The sequence below is a fragment of the Rhopalosiphum maidis genome, chromosome 2 (assembly GCF_003676215.2).
Source record: "Rhopalosiphum maidis isolate BTI-1 chromosome 2, ASM367621v3, whole genome shotgun sequence".
Lineage (NCBI taxonomy): Eukaryota > Metazoa > Arthropoda > Insecta > Hemiptera > Aphididae > Rhopalosiphum > Rhopalosiphum maidis.
In genome coordinates, this window is record NC_040878.1 from 49807471 (window position 1) to 49831242 (window position 23772).

The 23772-nt window shown below is 26.6% G+C and overlaps 1 protein-coding gene across 6 annotated transcripts; it reads left to right on the top strand.

The window, feature by feature from the left end:
- Position 1: 1 nt before the first annotated feature.
- On the top strand, positions 2–23692 carry LOC113554175. 6 transcript variants are annotated; one of them, XM_026957901.1, is made up of 9 exons: positions 2–198; positions 1187–1244; positions 10490–10610; positions 15369–15577; positions 17644–17747; positions 18212–18317; positions 18428–18754; positions 20355–20557; positions 21850–23692. In XM_026957901.1, exons 3-9 carry the CDS (start codon positions 10501–10503, stop codon positions 22120–22122), a joined length of 1332 nt encoding a protein of 443 aa, XP_026813702.1. In that variant the 5' UTR covers positions 2–198; positions 1187–1244; positions 10490–10500; the 3' UTR covers positions 22123–23692. The 6 variants fall into 6 exon arrangements, with proteins under 6 accessions (XP_026813702.1, XP_026813703.1, XP_026813701.1 ...); XM_026957900.1 differs by having other exon boundaries at positions 3–198; positions 17641–17747; XM_026957902.1 differs by lacking the exon at positions 10490–10610 and having other exon boundaries at positions 15357–15577; positions 17641–17747.
- Positions 23693–23772: the final 80 nt, after the last annotated feature.

Genomic DNA, 23772 nt, shown 5'->3' on the forward strand with positions numbered 1-23772 from the left:
TAGCCCGCTGTTCGACTGTGTTGTCCCGGATGTCAATAAACCATTTATTGTGATAACGTTTTATGTGAAGTGTTTTTGGTTTGCTTACACTTGTACCACATTTTCAATTCGTTATTTTTTTTCTCCAATTATATTTTGATTTAGGTGTAATCGAAATTAAGGACTTAAGTGCACGCAAATGGTATCGTCTTTTCTCCGGTGAGTACATAATAATTACCAATTGTACTTGAACTATAATCTCATAAAGTTACAGGGCGATTGCAGCACATCATATTACAATAATATAACATAATATTTGGAATAATTAATAGCTACTTTAGAATACTAATGTAATAATAACAATCATTACATTAAAATTGAAATTAAAATTTATTTTATTTTTTGCACACAGTTGACATTTTTGCTTAAAATTAAGATTGCCCAACAAAATTAATTTTGCTTTATATTTTTATTAAAAATAAATTTGTAAAAATTTTAAAAATATAAAAATTTTTTTTTTTTTTATAAAGGTACTTTTTTCATTAGCTAAAATACTAAATTTATAATAATTAACAATACTATTTATTAAAATATATATTATAATATTAGATAAACCTACTACTATGGTAAGGATTTTAGTTATTAAAGTATTTACTTACTTCAGTAATAAATTAAAATATAATATTTATTAATAAATGTCGATTATTTTAAATTTTGATGTACTTAAGTTTAATAAAATTATATCAACACATTTTTTTAAATAATAAAATTTAAATTTTCAATAAAATATCTTTAATTGTGTGTAGTTAATCAAACTTTGTATTTCTATTTATTAGTTAAAAATGGTATTTAGGCTATTAATAAAAGAAAAACTAGGCGAGCGCATAGAGCTTCTATTCATTTTACTATAAGTTCATTCAACCCAATTTTTTCGGTCGTTACTCTATTACCTAATAATAAAGATAAAAATGTGTATACCTAACGTTAGATACTTAACTATTGATACAATTGGTATGTACTTACAAAATACAAATGTTCGTAATGCTTAATTTTTTTTTTTTTTAATTTGACAATTTGACAATATTTAGTATCTATATTCAAGTATTAATAAAAATGAAATGTATAAAAATTATTAATGAGTTATGAGTTTATGACTATAAAATGTATATACATAATATATCTAACTTTGAATTGTTTGTTATTTTAGTTATGAAGGAACATCGAACCAAAGGACTTAGGGTCACAACTACTGAAAGCATAATTAGGTAAGTTAATTAATATTAATACAGTTTTCCTCATTTTGACGAAAATTAAATTCGATAATTGATTATTATATAATACTTGTGAAATCCTACGAGTTTCTGTGTTTGAAACTTTTCCACAAATCAATTACATATTATACTGGTATAATATGGAAATATGGAATACAGAGTAGTATAATATTATTTTGAATAATGAATAATTTACTGTTTTCTGACTTTAGTATTACGTATAATTTACACTTGTCACACAAAAAAAAAAAAAATTGAGATATTTTAACAATTGTATAATATTGTTTAGATTTTTAATTAGTTTCATTCTGAATTATAGAAATATTTGACAAATTTAACGAACGATCTTGGTACATATATATTATATTAACTAATATTTAAGAAACTGTTATAAATATTTAAATATACGTATTATGTTTAAAATTTTTCGTTATCTGTGATTGTTGACTTGAGTAGCTCGCTAACGGCTTATTCGTTTTGATAATTCGATGGAATAGAAGTTGAATGACATTTTACGCCTTATGCGTTCAACACAAATTATGATAATATAATATAGGCATATGTATATTATTATATTGTGTGGTGGACCACATTATATGTATACACTTACTGCGAAGGGTTATCGGTGTTTTAGCGTTAGTGTGGCATACAGTACAGTGCTTAGCCTAACTGTAGTCGTATGTATGTACTAGGTAGGTATCTATCCATCTACATATATACAAAACTAAATAACGATAGTGACTTAGCGTACCTAACTAATAACTGCGCAGATAGGCATATATATTATTTGTTCAGCAGCCGCGCGGCGGAAGCATTATTGTAGGAGAACGCCGTTACCGGAACAGGTAGTACTTATATATGACGGTAACAGGTTAATCATCGACATCACACAATTGACTCATAAACCTTAAATTTTGATAGCGCAGTTTAACCTTCCCCTCTCTTGCTAGTTCGTACAACCCCGCCGCCCGAGAAACTGGTGCTGGTGCGTCTGCGAGACATTGATCGTATATTCCTGTGCGTTGTCATGCTCTCACTCCCTCTATACCGTACGCGCTTCTTTGACTCTGTCTTGCTCACTCTATCTCACTATATATTTATTTATACCTACCACTCTGCTTCCCCCTGACGCTCTATTCGATCTTTCTGCCGTTATGCGCCATTCGCCCGATGAAGTATGTAACGGATCATCCGGCACTATGTATATATATATATATATATATATATATGTATACGCGCGATAGTACAGTTATAAGTACTATACAGCTAATAAATATGTCTACAGGTTCATCAATCTACATACTATGATATTTTTTTACATCACATAAATAATAATTTAATTTAGAGACAATTTTTCTATCATTTTTTTACATCTATGCAACAGTTCAGTGGTCAGTGGTCACTAGACTTCGACTAAAAAAACATATAACTCATTAATTCATATTATATATTCTTATTATTTTTTATATATATTTATATATTATTATAATGTAGGAGTTAGAAGTATACGATAATATTATTTAAGTTGTATTATTATATTTATTTTTAACTAGGCCAACAGTAAATATAACTGTTTGTTTTTATTGAATTCTGAAATTTTTGTTCTATGAAACTGCTTACTTTAGGTTGTGTTATAATAGAGATCCATTTAACACTTTTAGTCAGAAATCCCACACGATTTTACATTCTTTATAGCCAAACCTTATTATAATGAATTGCTCCTAAGTATTCATACTTAACATGTTATTGTTATGTATACAATAGATATTTTGTCTACAACGATAAAATAGGAACTGTCCGTTTTAACTTATGTGATATATATTGTATGGTGTTGATTTCAAAATATTTATCCCAACAGTAGTAAATATAGTATATATTTAATTAAAAAGTTACACGAAAAAAAGTTAACAGTTAAATTTAAATTTGTATATCGTATATTTGTTTTAATACCGTAATACAATTTTTCCTATTTTATTTTATTGGTGAATATAACTGTATAAAACATAGGATAATAAACATCTTACTTGAACAATTTTTGACAACTTTTAATGAAACAGTCATTTTAAAATTTCATTTTCTACAAATTAAACCGATTACTCGTATATTATTGTTTTAATATAATATGCAAAATTAATAATAAATATTATTTTTGATAATTCTTAGTAATAATTTTAGTAGAACGTATAGTAGTGATTATATAATATAGTTATTATATAGTTGGTAGATTGCTTCCTCACAACTTGTTCAGCTTCATGAGTTTGGCTATATAGAAATTGTATCTACATGAATAAAATACAACTATGTTCGTACTATAGCAAACTTAAAATATTATATCATATACTCGTAAATGTACGGTAATCATTCTTGTATTATTCGCCATCATTAATTGCAGTAGATAGTGATTAGAAGACGTCTTAAGTTGGCTAAAATATTTAATTATTTTGTGATATCTATGTAATCTGGATTAAATTTGAATAATTGACTTATATATAAAATTAAACGTACACTTGGATTTCTTAAATTTGTATTATAATTTTTTACTTACGTTCAAAAATATTTGCGGCTTCCTTAAAATTAACAGTTGGTAGGTAATTTATGAAAATGTGACTATTGTTTTAAACTTTAAAATTGTTTTTATTATGTTAAATATTTTTTGTTTCACATAGAGGATATGTATACACTATACCCAACTGTAATTTTGAGTATTATTACACACAATGCAATTCTAGGGTAAAAAGTTTGTTACAGTTTTATTATTTTCCTATATCTACTATATACCTACCTCTATTTAAAAATTGATTTAATTAATAGATAAAATTATCTATGCAAATTATAGTTATTGAATTAAATGCACTATATTGAATACATATACCTTATACCTATTAAGCATCTACAGCACTTACAAGGTGTCTCGCGAGTAATCACTATACTTTAAACTTTTAACTAGTAGTGTAATGTACATTATATTATAACCCTTTGTTTAAATTAGTTTATGTTTGAATATTTCATGGACACTGTAATTTATATAAAATAAGTAAAGGAATATATTTATAAAATGTTAAACTATTTGTTATAATTTTGTGTAATCAGTATAATATTATAATCTAACGAATAATTTATATTATTTTTGAAATATTTAAAATATAAATAAATATCACAAATTGTGCCTAATTATCGAATAGTAATAATAAGTAATTATTGTACCTATCTACAGTTATAGAATATTGATAATAATTTTAATTTAAATAGTCTTGTTATTTAATCCGTTTATAAAGTTCTATTTTTAAAAGTTTCTACATATAATATTAAGTAGTTATTATTTTTTTATGATATAATTATTAAGTTTATTTTATTAATGTATTGATTATCTTAATTATCTCCGCCCTACGATATATTTAATTTTGAACTTTTTATTATTCTAACAATTTTTATAAAATATCTTTAATTATACTTAAATTAAACAAGAGCAAATTTAGACGTTAAATTAATTTTTAATATTCATTATGTTAATAACATGTTGGGAAATATTATACAATTTGAACGATAAGGGTTAAATTACTTAAATTAACTTCTTGTTTTTAGTTTTGATTTATTAGATCAGGTTAGTGACAACCATTGCATTTTAAAAGGAAACATACAATCCCATAAATAGCGACGATTCTGTAGCATGTTTTAGGTTTTAGAATTGTGCGTTCCAATACAAATCAACCGAGATTTTCACTATACGACGATTTCTTTACTTAACTCTTTTCATTGCCGATGTCAAGAAGTTGTCAACCCGGATATGGTTTTTATTAATCAATTCTTTATTATTATTTTTTTTTCATAGACTTGTATATAAAAAAAAAAATATAAAGAATGAAAAAACCTCTTCCGACTAAACGTATAGCAAAAAAAAAAAAAACAAAGCGACCGTTGTCGCGATGATATAGCAACACGGCAATAATAATATTATAGTAACGGAACACGGAGGCAGATCATTGACCCACGATGTAGGTACTTGGCGCGGTCGGTCACTGTCCTCCACTCCTAAAAATATAATTTTTCACCGATTAACCGAATAACTTTCATCTTATCTGATAGTGACTTAACTTAATTTGAAAGTTTAATAAATTTTAATAATTTTTTAGATAAATTGTAAATTAAAAGTTATTTAATACATTACCTATTTAAAAATTGAAATATCCAAAAATTAAATTAATTTATATTCAAGCTTCTAACATAAAATACGATGTTCATATTTTATAGGTACTTATTGTAAATGTTAATAATATATTATTGCATTTAATTCCAAATTATTAATTAATAAGGTATAACTAGTATAAGGTCAAGACTTCATATTATAGAATGCTTTTTTTTAATGTACATTTTAATATACATTTATAAATTTAAAATATGTTTTATATAGAAAATAAGTTAAAAAACATAATAATTACTAACACACTATAGTTGAATTAGGTTTAAAAAAAGTTACTTTTTGTAAATAAAACGATTAAAATAATTACATTGTACTTAATAGTATAAAAGTATGTAGATAATAAACACACACACACACACACGCACATAGGAAGTAAAAGAGCTACCAAAAAGTATTTTATATAAAATGATACAGATACAATAAAGTATAGGTAAACTGCACTATTTATATTATAGTAATATCGTAAAATATATGTTAATTATAAAACTGTTAAAAACGTATTCATCTATTGCACCTTTGATAACAAATTGAACGAACTTCCATTGTTGTTTTCACAAAAGTTCATTATAGACTAATTCATCTTTATATTTTGAATTTTTAAAACATTTTATTATTATTATTTATCATTATATTAGTTAAACCTTACAATATATTATAAAAACAAATGACATACTAATAAACGACTAACCTGCTATAAATCAATTGTAAATAATAATGTTTTATGGTTTTTAAGTTTGTCAAATCTCTTTTTTATCAATAGATGATAGACATATAAATAAAAAATATTATACAATTTTAAAATACTAATATATTATAAATTGTGATATTAAAAAAAAAAATGATACATTTTATATTTTACAATTATAAATGTTATGATCCAAAAACTAAATTAGGTATGTTATTCTTTAAAACAAAAAAATCTATGAACACAAAGATACTAAAATAACAAAAAATTATCTAAATATCAATATATTTTTTTAAGTTATTCAAAGAGTTTGAAGTTTTTAAATTGTTTAATTACTTATTGCTGCAAAATATTAATTGAATAAATTAAGGGTAAAGAGATAAAACTTTATATGATACGAGTATGAACCAATCAAGCAAAAGCTTTTGGTAAAAATAACTTATGGCTTTCAATATATAATAAACGTTTAGCCTTGGCTCATTTTGTCACTATAATAGGACGGGGTAAATTGGTGAAATTTAATCATTATACAATTTAATTAAGCTTGGAATTGTGTGGGTTAACGTCCTAACCAAATATAATTGCTATTCTAAACCGTCCCTCTACTATATATGTGTATGTGATGTTGTTTTTTCTCTCCTTCCGTGGCAATCATGTAATCACGATTTGGTTTATAATTATCGGCTACATTTAATGGATTTTAGGACTGCTGGTGGTTTTTTTTTATTTTAGTTTTCTGTGATAATATGGGTGTGCCTAAAAAGATTAACGGCCGATCGCGGTGTGCGTTGACCCCGTCGACGTCTAAATCCAATACGCTATAAACTCCGCGACCCGTGAAGGAAAACCTGTTGAAATGTGTGAACAACTATAAGTATTAAATTGATGGAACCCAAACGACGATACCACACACCTCTATGTGTATTTTTATTGTGTCTGCATGTCATTCAATGTGATTTATGTCGCAAAATGAGTCGTGCCATATAAGTACAGAATAAATTGATGTTTAGGAATTTAAAAATTCATTATATGTAGTTATATGCTACCATAACACTTATCAACTTTCGTAATAATTAAAATTACAATTATATATTATTAACTACTAACAAATCAATATTTATATTTTTATTTTTATCGTCACGTTTTGATTTTGAAAGAGAAAATTTGCTTCAATTTTTTATATAGATGGTTTTCAGTAGTAAGTTGGGCTTAAGAGGACGTCATACCCGCATGTATTGTCTCTGTCTTACGAACGTAAGACATGGCAAATTTCCGTTCAGCAGATTCAATTTTATGCTGTTAGCGTTAATATTAGTGTCAATTTACCTATTATCATACTTAAAGGTAATAATATTATCTAGGGCATCTCATGGGCTTATGTTTATATTTTAATTTTAAATAAATTATAATGTCCTATGTCTTATGTTCGTAAAACAGAAACAATACATGCGGGTATGACGTCCTCTTAATTTTTTCTTGAAGTACAAGTAAAATTTTATTAGTATTTTTTTTAATAATTTGGAAAAACTATAGGGGGGGTACTATTTATGTTTATAATATGAATTGTATTAATTCAAAAAGTTAGACAATTAATACAAAGTTAATCATAAACTGTTTAACATTAATTCAATTTTAAACATGGTACTATTATAATTAAAAAAATTCAAATCAAAGATCTTGAAAATTTCCAACAGAAACACAATATTATCATTGTCTATACATTGCAGATTTATAGTCAAAAAATTATACACACACACACATATATATCAATAATTTCACTCAAAACATGCGAATTTGGAAAAATTGTCATTTGTTAACTCGTGTATCACTTAATGTGTTGTATTACAAAAATTATTCTCCATGTAGTTAATACTGTATTACTAATTACTATACAATAAATATATTATATTTTTGCATTTTCTAATAATATATTAAGCTTAACGTAATCTATGCAATGTACCTATAATATTAAGTTTATTTATTTGTATTACTCCTAGATAAATTTTTTATAGAGTAGTGCAACAGTTTCATAATATAAATAAAACTCTACTTATGTTTAATAATAAAATAGATATATTCATAATTTTTTTTAAAACCTTGTGGCATAGTGCTTAGGATTCCATCGGTAAAAGTAATTTATATTAAATTTGTATTTATATTAGAAAAATCAAAAAACCCTTTTGTATAAAATAAATAACCACTTCCATAAGTATGCCGATTAGTGTTTGAACTGATGACGCAAATAATAATAATTGAGATTCGGGAACGGCATGCCTAAGGGATAATTTTGCAATTTGCTGTCGACGAACAAATTAATACGTTTACGAGCAGTAGGCGACGCGAGCATTGCTATCGTACGGTAATATAATTTGGCAAGGACTGGCGTGACCGCCGATGGTTCACCGACCTCGGTGTGCTAACGGCGCGGCGGCAATAATAATAATAATAATAATAATAATAATTTGATGGTCGTTCTCTCCCGCGCTCTGAAACTGGCAATACGGAAGAGCGCACATAATATTATAACATATTCAATATAATATGCATAAATATAAATATAACTCAATGCGATCCACTTGAAATTTGTAATCGAAAAAATAATCATTCTGTGGCCATTCTGCGTGATAGTGTCGTCCTTATTCCGCGGCGAGCGCTGTAAAAGCGCAATCGACAGAGGCGCGCGCCATTTGTAGAACCTATATTGCGTTTTCGATGGCACGTGCATACACACACACACACACACACACACACAAATACATATGAACATACACAAAGTTCGGGTAGTTCAGCGGGATGTATCTGGCCCTTTTCTGACCACCTATTCCTCTCCCTCTTACTCACATTTTCGCAATACTAGTGACCGCCTCCAACCAACTGCTATATATACAGAGTGATTTATTTTACCAAATATGATCAGCTCTAATTTATCCATTAATTATGTATTTAAACTCAAATTCTGGACTACAGGTTTTTTATAATTACACCCTTAAAGGCCATTTTTTAAAATACTTAGAATATATATGCCATTTAAAAAATGTCTTTTGACAAATGTAATGATAGAGCTTCTTTTTTTTCAAAGGACATTTGAAACCTATTTATTTTTACTGTAAATTGCTCGAAATTTAATTTGTATTTAAATTAGAATAAATAAATAAAATTGAATCAAAATTCAAATAAGTAGTTACTGAGTTATTATACTTTATTATGTACTAAGTTCATGATAAAAAAATTTAACAGATTGGAAAATATTATGATTTTAGAATTATAACAATTATTAATAATTAATAAACATTGATCTATTAGAATTTTATAACTTGTAAGTGGTTTTTGGGTATAATAATTAATTAATAAAAATTGATTAAGTAAAAGTATATATTTATTTAATTATGTAACTATATTTTATAACCTCGATCCTCGATAAATTTTATAAGTTATGTGCTCTGTTCTATCATCACGAAGTTTGTAGGTTTGCCTATTACTGTTAAATAAGATATATATAGATATATATATATTTATATATTTGAAAATATAAGTTTATACCACCACAGAATACTGTTTAAATAATACATATTATGTAAAAATTTTAAAATAATATGGTTTTACTTAAAATTTTTAAAAATCAAAATTTAAATTAATTTATTTTTAAAAGAAAATTCACCCAGTTGAATGAATCGCCCTGTATACGAATATAGGTACAAAGAAATAACATGATATAGGTACATCAAGCAAAGTAACTCTACCCTCTGCTGTATTAAACATATATATAGCTAGTAAACTGTACAGATGTTCTTTATTTTAACGTTCAACCGGTTATGTCGTCAATATTTTTCATACTCGCCTTTTTTCTTTCTTTCTTTCTTTTCTTTTCAAGTATCTTCTTTGTTATATTAAATATATATTTTATTTTTGGCGAACGGGTTTATCGGTTTTTATTTGGACCACATAGATGTTGAATATGAGGAGGAGGTGATGGTAGAGGAGCGGGAGGGGAGGAGCAGAAGGCGGCTGCAGGTCTCGAATCACAAAAGAATCGTTGAACCATGCTGAGGTGACAGCGTGGACTGACTGAGATTGAGAAATCCACGTAGAGGCCCTAGTTTTGTTTTTTGTTTTTTTCGTCATTCTCACCATGTAATTTTTTTCTCCGCTCCGCATTTCGGACTGATACAGTCGATACAGATTATTAGTGCGTATCCATGGTGATCCTATATATTATGTGCTAGCGCGCGGAAATCGCTCGACGGAATTTCAAATTAAACAATTTGTATCTATATTATATAGGTATATAATAAATTACATATTTAATATATATATTGTTACTTCATTTATTTTTTATTCCGTTATTTTTTTACGTAGGCATCACATATATGATATATCACGTTCAATCCACTCAAAATAATAACGAGTTCGCATTTATTCTTCACTTCTTCAGTCTGTTTATTTTAGTACCCAACGGACATCTGGAATCCTCGAACGAGTGAGTGTGTTTGATTACTATACGTGTATTTGGTTTTTAACATGAAGTTGGCATACTCGTTATGAGTTACCATATACTAGTAATATAAAATATATATAACATACCAACATTATAATATATTATATTGACGATTTCATTTTTTTTTTCATTCATTTTTTTCGCTCGAGTAAATAGCTTTCAAATATTTTAAACATTATTTATTTTTACCAAAACATTAACAAAAAATATTCAATTTTAGGAATCTGCAAATACATTTTTATTTAAATTATATTTTTTTAAATGGCTATCATAATGTCTTTTTTTTTTTAAATTGAGAAAATTAAATTACTTATAAATTGTAATATTTGTTAATGTAACCTCCACGTTATACAATATCTTTAAAGGTAAATATTTTAGAATTCATATGTTTATCGAGTTTTCAAAAATGTGATACTCGGGTGTCATAAACATTTTAAGCTTACAGTTCATGAACTCCATGGAAAATAGCAGTAATACTATATGATGTCATTTTTCATATTTCTTTACCACTCAGGTATATGAGTAATTGAATTGAAGTATTCATTATATACCATGTATATAGACTATACTTCTACCTACCTATATAGATATAGTATCATTTACAATTCATATGTAATTTAATATTTTATTATTATATACGCGTACAAATTAATCAAAATACCTAACCTATGTATTATTGTGTCAAGATTTTATTCCATTATTACCAAGTCGTATTTATAAGTTATAACTATATAACACAAATTTAAATATTAAATGTAGGAGTCATTTCTTCTATAAATTATTATTTTGTAATAACTTATAATAATATTTTTATTAATTTAGCATAGAATTAAACAAACATAAAATATATACGAGTATAACACCCAAATTATGTGAAATATGGGTTATTACTTTTTTTTTTATATAAATTAAAATCCAAAATAACTAAAACTATCAAATTGTATAGTTTAATTTGATAATGATAATTGAAAAATGTTATCTTTATCATTATCGTGAATTGTTAGATATAAGTAAACTAAAGAAAAATGTCGCCGAATATTCAGTGTCATGTGTATTCTTTTAAATTTAAAAGATATTGACTGAATATAACAGCTGTAGGTATGTATACGTGAGGTCATCGACGGGCAAAGAGGATCGACCTTTCATCACTTTATTTTTTATATTTTTTTATTTATTCATTTTTTTCCTATTCTGCACACCTCTGTCTTTATAAAGTGTTTTCTAGGTTTATTCTCTAGGTTTTTGTACATATTGTATATATATATATATATATATATATATACCTATTATTTATTTATTTCCCAAGACGACTTGAAGTGGTGTGTAATGTAGCCGAAAAACACGCGCTCATTCAATCGTTACAACGATGAAGAACATAACGGACACACAACCGTTAGAGCAGACCTATGCGTACTGTTCTGCATTGTGCCTGCACAATATTCATCTTTATAATATTCTTTCGTTTCTAATTTAGGTATGAATGTATACCTACTCCCCAATGACTCAACATTACTTTATATGATGCATTTTTTACTTATATATAAATATTAAGTATAAAGGTATATAAGTATAATATTTATGATTTTCATATTTTTTTACACTGGGATAGTATTGTTCTGATCTTTAATTTTATATTAATAAAACAATTAAATTATTAATACAGTTGTTATGCTTGTTGTTTAAGCTGTCTTATTATGTATTGTACTATTATGGAAACATTGGAAACGTAATACAACGATAGAAGATTTTGTAATGAATTATAATAATGTATTCTTAAATCTTAATAACTACATACAATTTTAATAAATTACCTATTAATATGATAGACCAAATTAAAATAAAATATTAAAATACTAGAATGAGATAAGATCAAATACCTATAAATTATAATAAAATCACGCAGGACAGTTTATTGAAACCCATAGTAGGTAATACATAAAAATTAATTACCACTAATACAACAATAGTAAAAGTTTTTTCTATAAAATTAAAACACAGATATTAATCTTTTATTTTATTATTGTGTACGGTTACCGTATATATTATATTTTGAAATGTTGAAAACAAAAGGTTATTAAAAAAAAGAAATATAATTAAGAAATAGCAAATCAGGATTGAAAGGCATATCTAATGTATAATATATGGTTAGATATTCACATCTTATAAATACAGCGTTAAAAATTATTAAAAAATATAATAAAATATATTAATATTAAACATAAACATTAAAATTTATAATAAGCATTGGTTAAACATACATGTATTGTATATGTATAATAAATGCCATACGGTATAATAATTATCATTATATATGTACATATATATATGTATATACTCGCATAATATATACTTAATATGTATTGATAACACTATAATAGCCATAAAATATAAATATTTGTGAATAACGTGGCATAATGTCATTAAATACTATACTCGCACACTACCTGGTATGATACTATAATGTAATATAATATTAAATACCGACATACCGTTACCCCGCACTGATGTTTTAACAAACGCGATCGAGGCTTATACTTAGTGAAAAATAATATTTATGTATATGGTTATGGTATTTTAATCATAACGTATCATTATTGATATAAAATATAAATTTAAACACTGCAATCAATGCAAATCACCAGCTATATCGTGCGTTCATGAATTCATGCTTATAAAATACAAAAACGTAACCAATTTATGTGTACTAATTAGTAAAAATAATTTTTTCTTATTATTAAATAAATTCCGTGATATCGCATTAATAATTACCTACCTAACATATTTGTTCTGGTGTCATAATATTTTATAGATATAATATAATTTTATATTTATTGTACATATTATAGTAGTTTATATTTATAGTCATTAATCATTATTAATAATGCTTGTATTTTATGACTTGCAACGTGAATTAATATAGAATATCGAATATTATTATGTACTGAAAAATAATGGATATCGACAAAACAATAATACTATCGATGACACTGAATTTGACTTATAACAACTTGTAAGTTATGTTTAATGATGAACTTTATTTATTATATTGTTTAATACAATATAAACGGATGTCACACGAATGGTGAATAAAAAAAAAACTTAAAACTGCAGTTACACGAAGTAGTGCAGCGCATATTATAATAAAGATATTGTGCATATAATATATAAGTAACAATAATCATTATTAATTATAATATATCGTTTGTTACCAGCGTCGTTATAGTACATGGTAACTACGACGATGCGTCGCACTCCGATATACATCTACTTCCACTTTCTATAAATGTGCATTATTGCGGCGATTTGAACAATTCCGCGTTGCATGGAGTGTTTATGCGCGCGGTGTAGAAGAGGCAATAACCTTCAGCATTCCATGTTCCCCTGTTTCCCGTTCACCTCACACGTCGCTAACATATAGAATAACGGTAAAGATAAAAAAACACGGTTTTTTCCATATCAATTTAGTTTGACTACCGCCACGCGTTTGTCTATCGCACTATCGCTGAAGTCAATTATAAAGACATCAAAAACTATGACCGTGTGAACTTGGGTATACACTACTTGACGTAATAGTCAAATTTTCAGAGAACAATAAATTAAAAAACCATTTAACTTTCTGTTATGTATGTTATGTATATATATATATATATATATATATGTGTGTGTGTGTGTGTAATATTATCTATTACAGCTTAACATGATTTGTTCGAAAAGTTGAATATACGTAATAAATACAATTAATAATAGGTATTAAAGTTTTTTTAAATTGCAATATTTATATAAACATATTATTATTTTCTTATTAATCGAAATATCAATAAGAAAACAACTGATGGCTGATATTATATTTTTTACTATTTTAATTTAACAATTGTACTGTGTTTGAATATATAATTATTCTAAAGTTCAGTGACACAATAATTGGCATAATCTTAAATTTCGTAAGTGCCGTTTATTGTACTTCAATATAATGGTTTAATTATTTTTATTTTTTAAATGGTTATAATTTATTTTATCAAGCCAATAAAATATCAATAATTTATTAACAATTCTACTTAATACTTACGTTAAGTACCCAACAGTTTATTATCAATAATTCTGATAGAGTATTATGTAGTATATAACTACCTTCCTATTTAAGTATATAAGATATACAACTTGATGTATGTTATATCTTACATATCATACTATAGGATTTAAAAACCTATCTTAAGTTTTCAATTACTTAATATAAAATATTAACTTTAAGTAAAAATTAGCTAGATGTTAGTATACAATATGTATTAGTTACACATGGTAAGACATATCAATTAATAAGAATGACGAATGAGTAATACAAATTTAATTAATATATCGTATAGTGCGTATATCTACTATTATTAATTAGAATAAATTGTTTATTTTTAACTTTATTTAATATAATTACGTAGCGAACTAATTAATGATTCTTGGTCTATTGAAACTCTTAAAGAATCTGTGAAAACTTTTCAGGGCAACATTTATGGACTTTAGCGCTCTGAAGATGTTTTTGCAGTATATGTATAGCTATAGCTAAAAGACTTAAAATCAAAATTATAATATTAATACATAATATAATATAATATGACTTGACATAAATTATAAACTTGGTTTATATTTTAAAAAAATCATCGTAAAAATTTAATTATTATATAACTACTTTATGTATTTTTTTAGAATACTTATAAATATTAGGTATAATATTTTTAGTTTTGATTACAGTGACAAAAATGACACTATGACCGAGGGTGCAGAAGGTTGCAGCGACGACCCGCTGGCTTCATTGCAGTTAGACGTCGCTTCCGGTGGTCCATCGTCAGAAAGCCAACAACCAGAGAGCCAGGCGGAAGTGTCCACGCTGTGTATATCATCGGCAGACAATGATATCGACAAAATAATCGCCGGTGAATGGCACGGAGGAGAATGCAAAAGTATGTTAGCGGATTGAGCAATATTTTATATACGATATATATACCAGGTTATCCATTTCACGTAAAACACTCGTTATTTCAAAAACTATTAACATTTTTGAAATCGTATCTTTTAGATAATTTTAAGACATTAAATAACAACATTTAAAAATAATTATACTTTTATTATTTTCTTATTGTTATTCTTTTTTTAATGTTTTAGAACATTGATTTTTTTTTATTTAAAATCAGAATATTTTTTTAGTAGTTTGATACATAAAATTTTAATTTTTGACAGGTGGGTTATAATTTATAAGTAAGGTATAAATTTAAATGTCCCAAAAAACAAAAAAAAATGCCTTTAAAAAATATGGCTTAATGCACTAATAATATTATATAACTTATAATATTGTCCTTAAAAATTGTTTTTAATATAATAATAAATAAAATAATTAAACAAAAATCTATTTGTATTATTTAATTTTTCGAAATTTGGGGTATTTGTGATTAATATAAGTCGTAAATAAAACTTTATATCTATACTCGTAGCTACCTGTTTGTGACAAACATTTCATATGTCAGAAAATTATGCAGCTACCATCGCATTCGTCTAGCACATAAGTAAAAACATACGTAATAAAAATAATATGACAAAGCAAAATATAAATTATATACTTATTTAAATTTTTTTCTTTTAGTGTTGTTATTGTATAGTTTATAGTAAATTTTCATAAAATGTATCCATTATGATAAAAAAAATGAACCATGTTTTAAAAAAAATTCCAAGAATAAAATATTTTTAAACGAATTTGTGAATGACAATCAATATTTTGGGATAAATGAAAAAAAAAATCCAATTTGTATTTAAATTCACGCCTTAGTTAGAAGTGGTTATTGAGAGTTTATATGATGAGCGGAGTGGAGTGATTCAGGTGTACCCTGCAAAATGTTGGTTCAGTACTTCGTTCATCTAAACTTTAATTGATTTTTGTTGATCGAAATACTTTTAATAATATTTCGCTTTGTTTAGAAATTTAATGAAATTAAAAATGTAAGTTGTCATTCAAAGGGCAAAAACTTAAAAATGATAATAAAAAAACAGTATATATATATAATTTTTTCCCCAAAAATAATGTTTTTTAATAATTTAAAATATTGTAAAAAAAATATTTTTAAAACGTGTTTTCTTAAATAATGAGTATCTTATATGTTTGACGGATAACTCCGTATAAATCAATATTATACATTTCACATGGCCACAACTAAATTGTATAAAGTTTTCTGCAAAATAAACCCTTTTTTGCAAAGACTAAAATAGTATGTATTTTTTTGTACTGAAAACTCCATATAAGGGATTATTGATTAAACCAACTAAAAACATTATAGTGCCTCCACATAAGGGGAGAGAAGTTGCCAATGTGTACCTAAATCATATACAATAACTTACTATGCAACCACCAATTAAATATTCAAACATCTTATCCTTGACTGTTGACAGAAGATATATTATTAATTTGCTAGGTAAAATAAAGTACTTTAAATATTCAATATTTAGAGTTCATTGAATTTTATTATGATAAAAAATTTGAACTTATAAGATTTTTTTATAAGGTATCGTGAAAGTTAATTTTTTTTAATTTAATTCCTATGTTTAAGTGTACAATGTTTTAACTAAAAATTATTTAACTTAAATTTGCATTGATATTGACAATTGATAAGTGTATATTTAAAATTTTTCTATAACAATTAATAATTATATATAAATGTGTGAATCAAAAATAATAATAAAACAAATTTAACTATAGATACCATCATTTCAATGCGCACTCAACATTTTGTATTGCCATTAATTCATATATTGCTTCACTTTATATTTAAATAGGTATACTGTCTATAATTTTGCGAATTACTAGGTATGGACTATAATAACGAACACCAAAGTACTAAATATCATTCACATACGATTATATCTTCTTGCCTTTAGAACATATCCTGCCAGATGCTATGGAAATTTATTATATTATATATTATATACATAAACTAGAATGTTTAATGATATAGTTTTTTTATATTTTTGTTAAAAGCAGGTTGCTGTAGCAGGTGTGCGTTCAGAGAATGGAGGCTCGTTGGTGATAAGTTGCAGTTATTTTGTTTCAAAGACTATGATGCATTGATAGCAACTCGACCAGCGGTAAATTGTTATTTATTCTTACTATTTTATAATACTTTAAAATAATAATTCAAATTCTGTTAAAAGTACATTTTTTTTACACTATAACATTTAACTATTTGAGAATAAAAGCATATATTATTAATTATATTTTTACTGAAGATACTTTCAACAATTACTTTATAATTTTTGCTAATTTAAGTAGTTTATTAGGACTTAGAATTAGGAGTATTTTATATCACTATACACTGGTATATGTCTGCAGATAGATTATTTTTTGTATTGAAGTACTTACTTAAACACATAATTGTTTTTACGGAGAATTTTATCCAAAATAATATGTGAAAATAAAAAAAAAACTTTTCTACAATTTCAAATGATATGTGTATAAAATTTTAAAACCATACAGAAAATATTACACGTTTTAGGGGGAAAAAACCAACATTAACTACGTAGTTTGTTATACATTTTCTATCGTATTACAGATAGCGAATATACAGTTTTGCTTTCGGTTCAAGTCCAGCCCAAAATGTCTGAAGCATCCAAACGTGCCAAACGCCAATTGTTTCATATTTTTTGACATCGTTTCGGGTAAGCAATATATACATTACACAATTACAAACAATTTACGTGGTAAATGACCACCTCCTTACAGACAACTTTACATTTTGATATACGGTATCCACTTATATTGGTTGCAGGTGATATCCATAAAAATTGGATGCAAGTGGTACGCCGGTTGAAAGAGACATCAGCCAATGCAACCGTCGCACAGCTACGCCGGTGGTCGCAAGCGGTGGACGAGAACGGCAACACTGCGTTAATATTGGGCGCCAAGCGGCTAATGAACTGCGGATTGTTTAAACGCGCGTACCAGTTCGCAGTCATGATGCTGAAATTTGGTAGTGACGTAAACTGGCTGAATAACGGTGGTCGGTCATTGATCACGTACACTGTTCATTACATGGATCAGGCGATAGACATCACAAGACTCTTATTGAACTGTGGAGCGACCGTTTGGCTAGAAGGTGAGACGATCTACAGCGGAAAAGTCCCTCCCCAACCCATATTCCCATAACTGCCAACTAGATATCAAATTGACAAGGATTCAAGACCTATATTTTTTTAGTGGAAAATTACTTCCTTTATTCCACACACAGTAGTGTACATAAGGGAAAATTGGTGTAATGCCTAATGTAACAAAATTTAAAAAAAAAATGATAAAAATAATAAATTTATATGTTTACGATTTAGCTAGGTTTCATAATCATATTCGTTTATTTGATACGCAATAAACAACTAATAACTTTATACTTTATACTACTTATATTTCAACCGAAAGCATGTAGTTTCATCTTATCTTATCTTATACAAATATATACGATTTATCTACTACTTTTGTACTAACAAATACTATTTGCACACTTATTGTTGTAAAAAAACAAAATCCTAAATCTTCCACTGCACGCACTCGCGCAATATTCAATCCAGAAACATAATACGATTATACGAAAACTTTTCTAGAAAATTTACAATACATATATTTTAGATAAATTTAAAATAAATTACAATACTACGTACATTGATTCTCCTGTTAAACGTAGCAAAAAAAAAATTAAGAATTTACATTTCATAATTTATATTTTATTTTTTAATATTAAATTATTAAATATCCTTAAACAGTAAACATGCACTAAATCAATCTTACAACATTATTAACATAATATTTGTTTTAAATCTTTATATTTATCATTCACACATATAATAGAGTTAAATTTTAATTATAAAACGTGATTTTATTTTTGTTTTTTTTAATAGAGCGTACACTGCAGTCGCAATATATTCAAAATAAATTATATTATAATATATGTATAAAAGTAAATTGTAAATTAAATCCTAGTAAATAAGTCCAACCATATTTGAACCGTATATAAAACACTTCTTCAAATAGGTCGCTGTATACAGGGTTATTTTTCAATCACTTAAAAGATCGGTCCGACTTAAGTACGTCAGTGTGACTAAGACTGACGGTATTTTAGGTTCTGAGTGGGGTAAACAATGTTTGGCACCTACTACAATGATGTAAGTTTTTTATTTGTGTCTGTCCCTACATTTTTAATATATGGTTCAATCTTCATCGTTGGGAGTTATTTCTGATAGCTAATGTGATCTGGGTGATATTCTGTGGGGTCAAACGTGGGAAATTCTTTATAATTTTCTCATAACTGCGAAAAACTAACACAGAACGACGAAAAATGAAAATATTTACGCAATAGTTGTTTAAACACAATAGTTTTCTCTGTCCTTATTTATTACACTTATTTTATACCAAACACAATTTTAATAACTAGACCTTTAAAATTATAACTGGATAATTAGTTGGTTTATTATAATTTATTATTGAAACCAGTGTTACTTTAATAGTAATATATTAATATAGTATAAAATATCCTTAGAAATAGAGGCTGACATACGTCAAATTTTTGTCACTATTAAAAATCTTATTTAAATTAAATACATCCATTACTGTGACCCACTCAGTTTCGACTGCCGAGGCACATTCTAAACCTACTATACACCAGATTGAGCGTTGATCGCATTATTTTAACTTTTATAAATTACTGATAGATTGCAATTCGGAAGCTAGACTTCATTACGTGCAACTACTGAAGGAATATCGCACGAAAACGGAGACGGATCTTCAAAGATGTCTAACCGATGACCCGATTGAAAGCCCGTTAGACAGTATATTCACTTGGTTTCTACGATCCGTCATGATCAGAAGGCGCATGGACGACAGTTGCCTGCGCACATTGTCACTACTCTCACAGGTTGGTATAATAAATGATAAAATATACAAAGTAATATAAATAAATTATCACACTAAATTTTCAAGATCTATATTTGGGCTTATGGGTTAAAAAAAAATAATGTTTTAAAGATTAATTCTACTGTTATAACGCTATACTTCTTTACAAAACAATTAATTCGAATATTGATAGTAAATATTTTTATTAATAGGGTCCGGATATTAAAGTGCATTTTATTTTTATATTTACATGGCACTTTTCTAATTAAAATTGTATATACTTCATAATTAGTGGTTACTATTAAATTCATAGCTAATGCTGAAATTTATTTTTGATCAATTACTTTGGCATATTTGAATTAAAAAACATTTTAGTACTTATTGTATATTTATGCATTTAGGCATTTAAAAAAATAGTAACATTATAATTTTTTTAAATATATTCAAATGCTGTGATAACTATTAAAATTATTAATTTTCAAATCTAATATAATCTTTTTCGTATCTTCATATTGGTACTTGTTTCAAAATTACAATAGGTAATGATTTGTATTGCGTAAATGCGCATGTACAATTAATTGATAGATTCTTAATTACATATTAAAGTATGCATTTATATAATGTAAAAATTAAATTAAAAATATTCAATAATTAATTTTATAATAAATTATAATAAACTATAAAAAATGTATCAATTTTTCTTCACTCAAAGATAGGTGCATGCTATAACTATCAAAGACATTACGTATAATCTACTTTGGGTGGCATTGAATGTTCTGAATTTTGTTTTCCTCATTTTTTTTAAATAAATTACTTCAACAAATAACAATATATTCTATTCCATCCCTTGTAATAAAATTATGACGTGTCCACATTCTGTTATGAAACCCAGTTGCAATTGTTGCAAGTCATTTCTACATTTTTAATTTCGTTGCGTATTTCTTGTTTTTCTTTTACCAATATAATTCATATGACATATCCTATTATTAAAAATATTTTTTTATATACAAATTTGGGTCGTATGCATCAATAATAGGATTTAAGCTATTTCAAAATTTAGATAAGGAGAATTTAAATGGATTTAAACATCTGTAAGTCCTAAACTTCGCAATTTTACTCTACTTATATAAACTTTATATTGTTGTGTTGTAAATGTATTATACTTAACGTCTAATGTCTAAATATTAATTATTTAAATACGTCAATACCTAACCTAACGTATGTTGGCATGTGGTTCTTCTTCTATTTTCTTTTTAAAAAACATTAATTAGGTACCTAATTTTTTTTTTCGTTTTTTTTTTACGATACGCCCAGTCAATGGGCGAGGACCCGACCAGGATGCACTCACACGTCATGCGCACTATGTTCAGTCACGCTCAGTGTTACAATATATTTGGACCAGTGTTCTTCCAGATCAAAAAGGCCCTGGCACCTCAGTGGGTGCAACCGCACTCGCTGCAGCAGCTGTGCCGCAAGTCCATACGGCGGTCGTTGTTCCGCGGCCGCCACGGTAATGCGCACCCCGACACGGTTGCCGAGCTAAACCTGCCCAAGCCCTTGGAGTCTTACGTCTCCTACCACGACTGAATCACTGCCTATAATCATCTCTTCAGCGACCCACACCCCAAATCGACAGGGGTTATCCACAGGTGTACGTCTTCCACGTTTCATAATATAAAAACAATCATATCCCTCACTCAAAATATCATTAAAAATTAAATTAAATATAAGCTGAGTTTATGAAATATTATTATAATGGAATTGTAGTTTGGTTACAAGGATTTAAAACTTATTGCAAATTGTTTTTTAAAAAGCCGCAAAATATATGTACGAAAATTCCAACTAGGAACAAATTTTTATACAGCACCCCGTGCGAAAGAGTCCACCGTGGAGAACCAATTTTGATTGGAACCTATTCGGAACTATATCGTAATTTACAACAGTGTATAAAAATTTACGTACAAAATATAAATAATGACATTTTTTTAAAACCTCCTATTTCCCAATCGCCCTCCGATAGCCAATTATAAGCGAGTCCTTATGTACAACCTATATAACATATGTGTATATCACATACTAAATTAATTGCCGAAGCTTTCAAATCGAAACGTATATTAGAGTTAATAGTATGATGTCACCGGTGTGACTATCTGCCAGCTAATTTCGTTTTGCCAATAATATTTAGCTAAGTCAATAAGTCCACGCGTAGCTCCTGTTATTTATATTATCATATTATATAACCAGCTTTTCGACAAAGTTATACCATTTTCGATTTACTCCATTTTTAATTATATATATATATGTGTTTTATTGCGTAATTCCTTAGTAATAATCATTTAACCGTTGCCTTGTTCTTATATAATAGTATTGAGTGTCTGCAAAATATTTTTTGTATCACATAATCATGTCTTTTAAAATTAAAAAACTAAATAGGTAGGTAGTAAATTATTATACCCACCTAATGAAAATCGATGAAACATTGATCGATCACTATACGAGTATATTATGATATAGACTCTATATTATAGAGCAAGCAGTATAGTTTGATATTACACGCGATCGGGTCGCATAAAAACGTTGTTCTTGCCACGTAATAATAATTATATATATATAGGTAAGTATAATTTCGTGTACTAATATCACAAAAGTGGTTATTGTATTTACACGATTATATTAATATACCCTATTATAGATACCTAAATTGTAATTTTTTATATATATATATAGTCATTAGAATCTATATTATGATATTATAATGTATGGTCCACGGACGATTTAGTTTAGTTAGTTATTAGAAATATATAATTTAGATAAACCATTTAAAATTTATTAAGTTACGTGTTTTACTAAATATATATCGCTTAATTGTACCCAAGTGTCATGACTGCATTATATTTGGTAATACAATATTATTATTTAGAATTATAATATAATAGTCATAATCATGAACCTACCTGAATATCAGAAAATGTCAAATAAACTGCGATTATTGTTAATCTTTCGTTTATAGGCCATGATTATAAATATACATTAACAGTTATTAGATTGTAACTCTCTATTGTAGTCCTCTGTGATTCCGCCTAGGTAGGTATATATTTGTTACATTATCTATGTATAGGTACCTTTATATATTATATTATAATATAAAATATGTTAAGATTTGTGATTACTGCCCTTGGCATTTATATAATGTATAATATTATAACACATCTATAATGATTCATTTCCTAATTGATT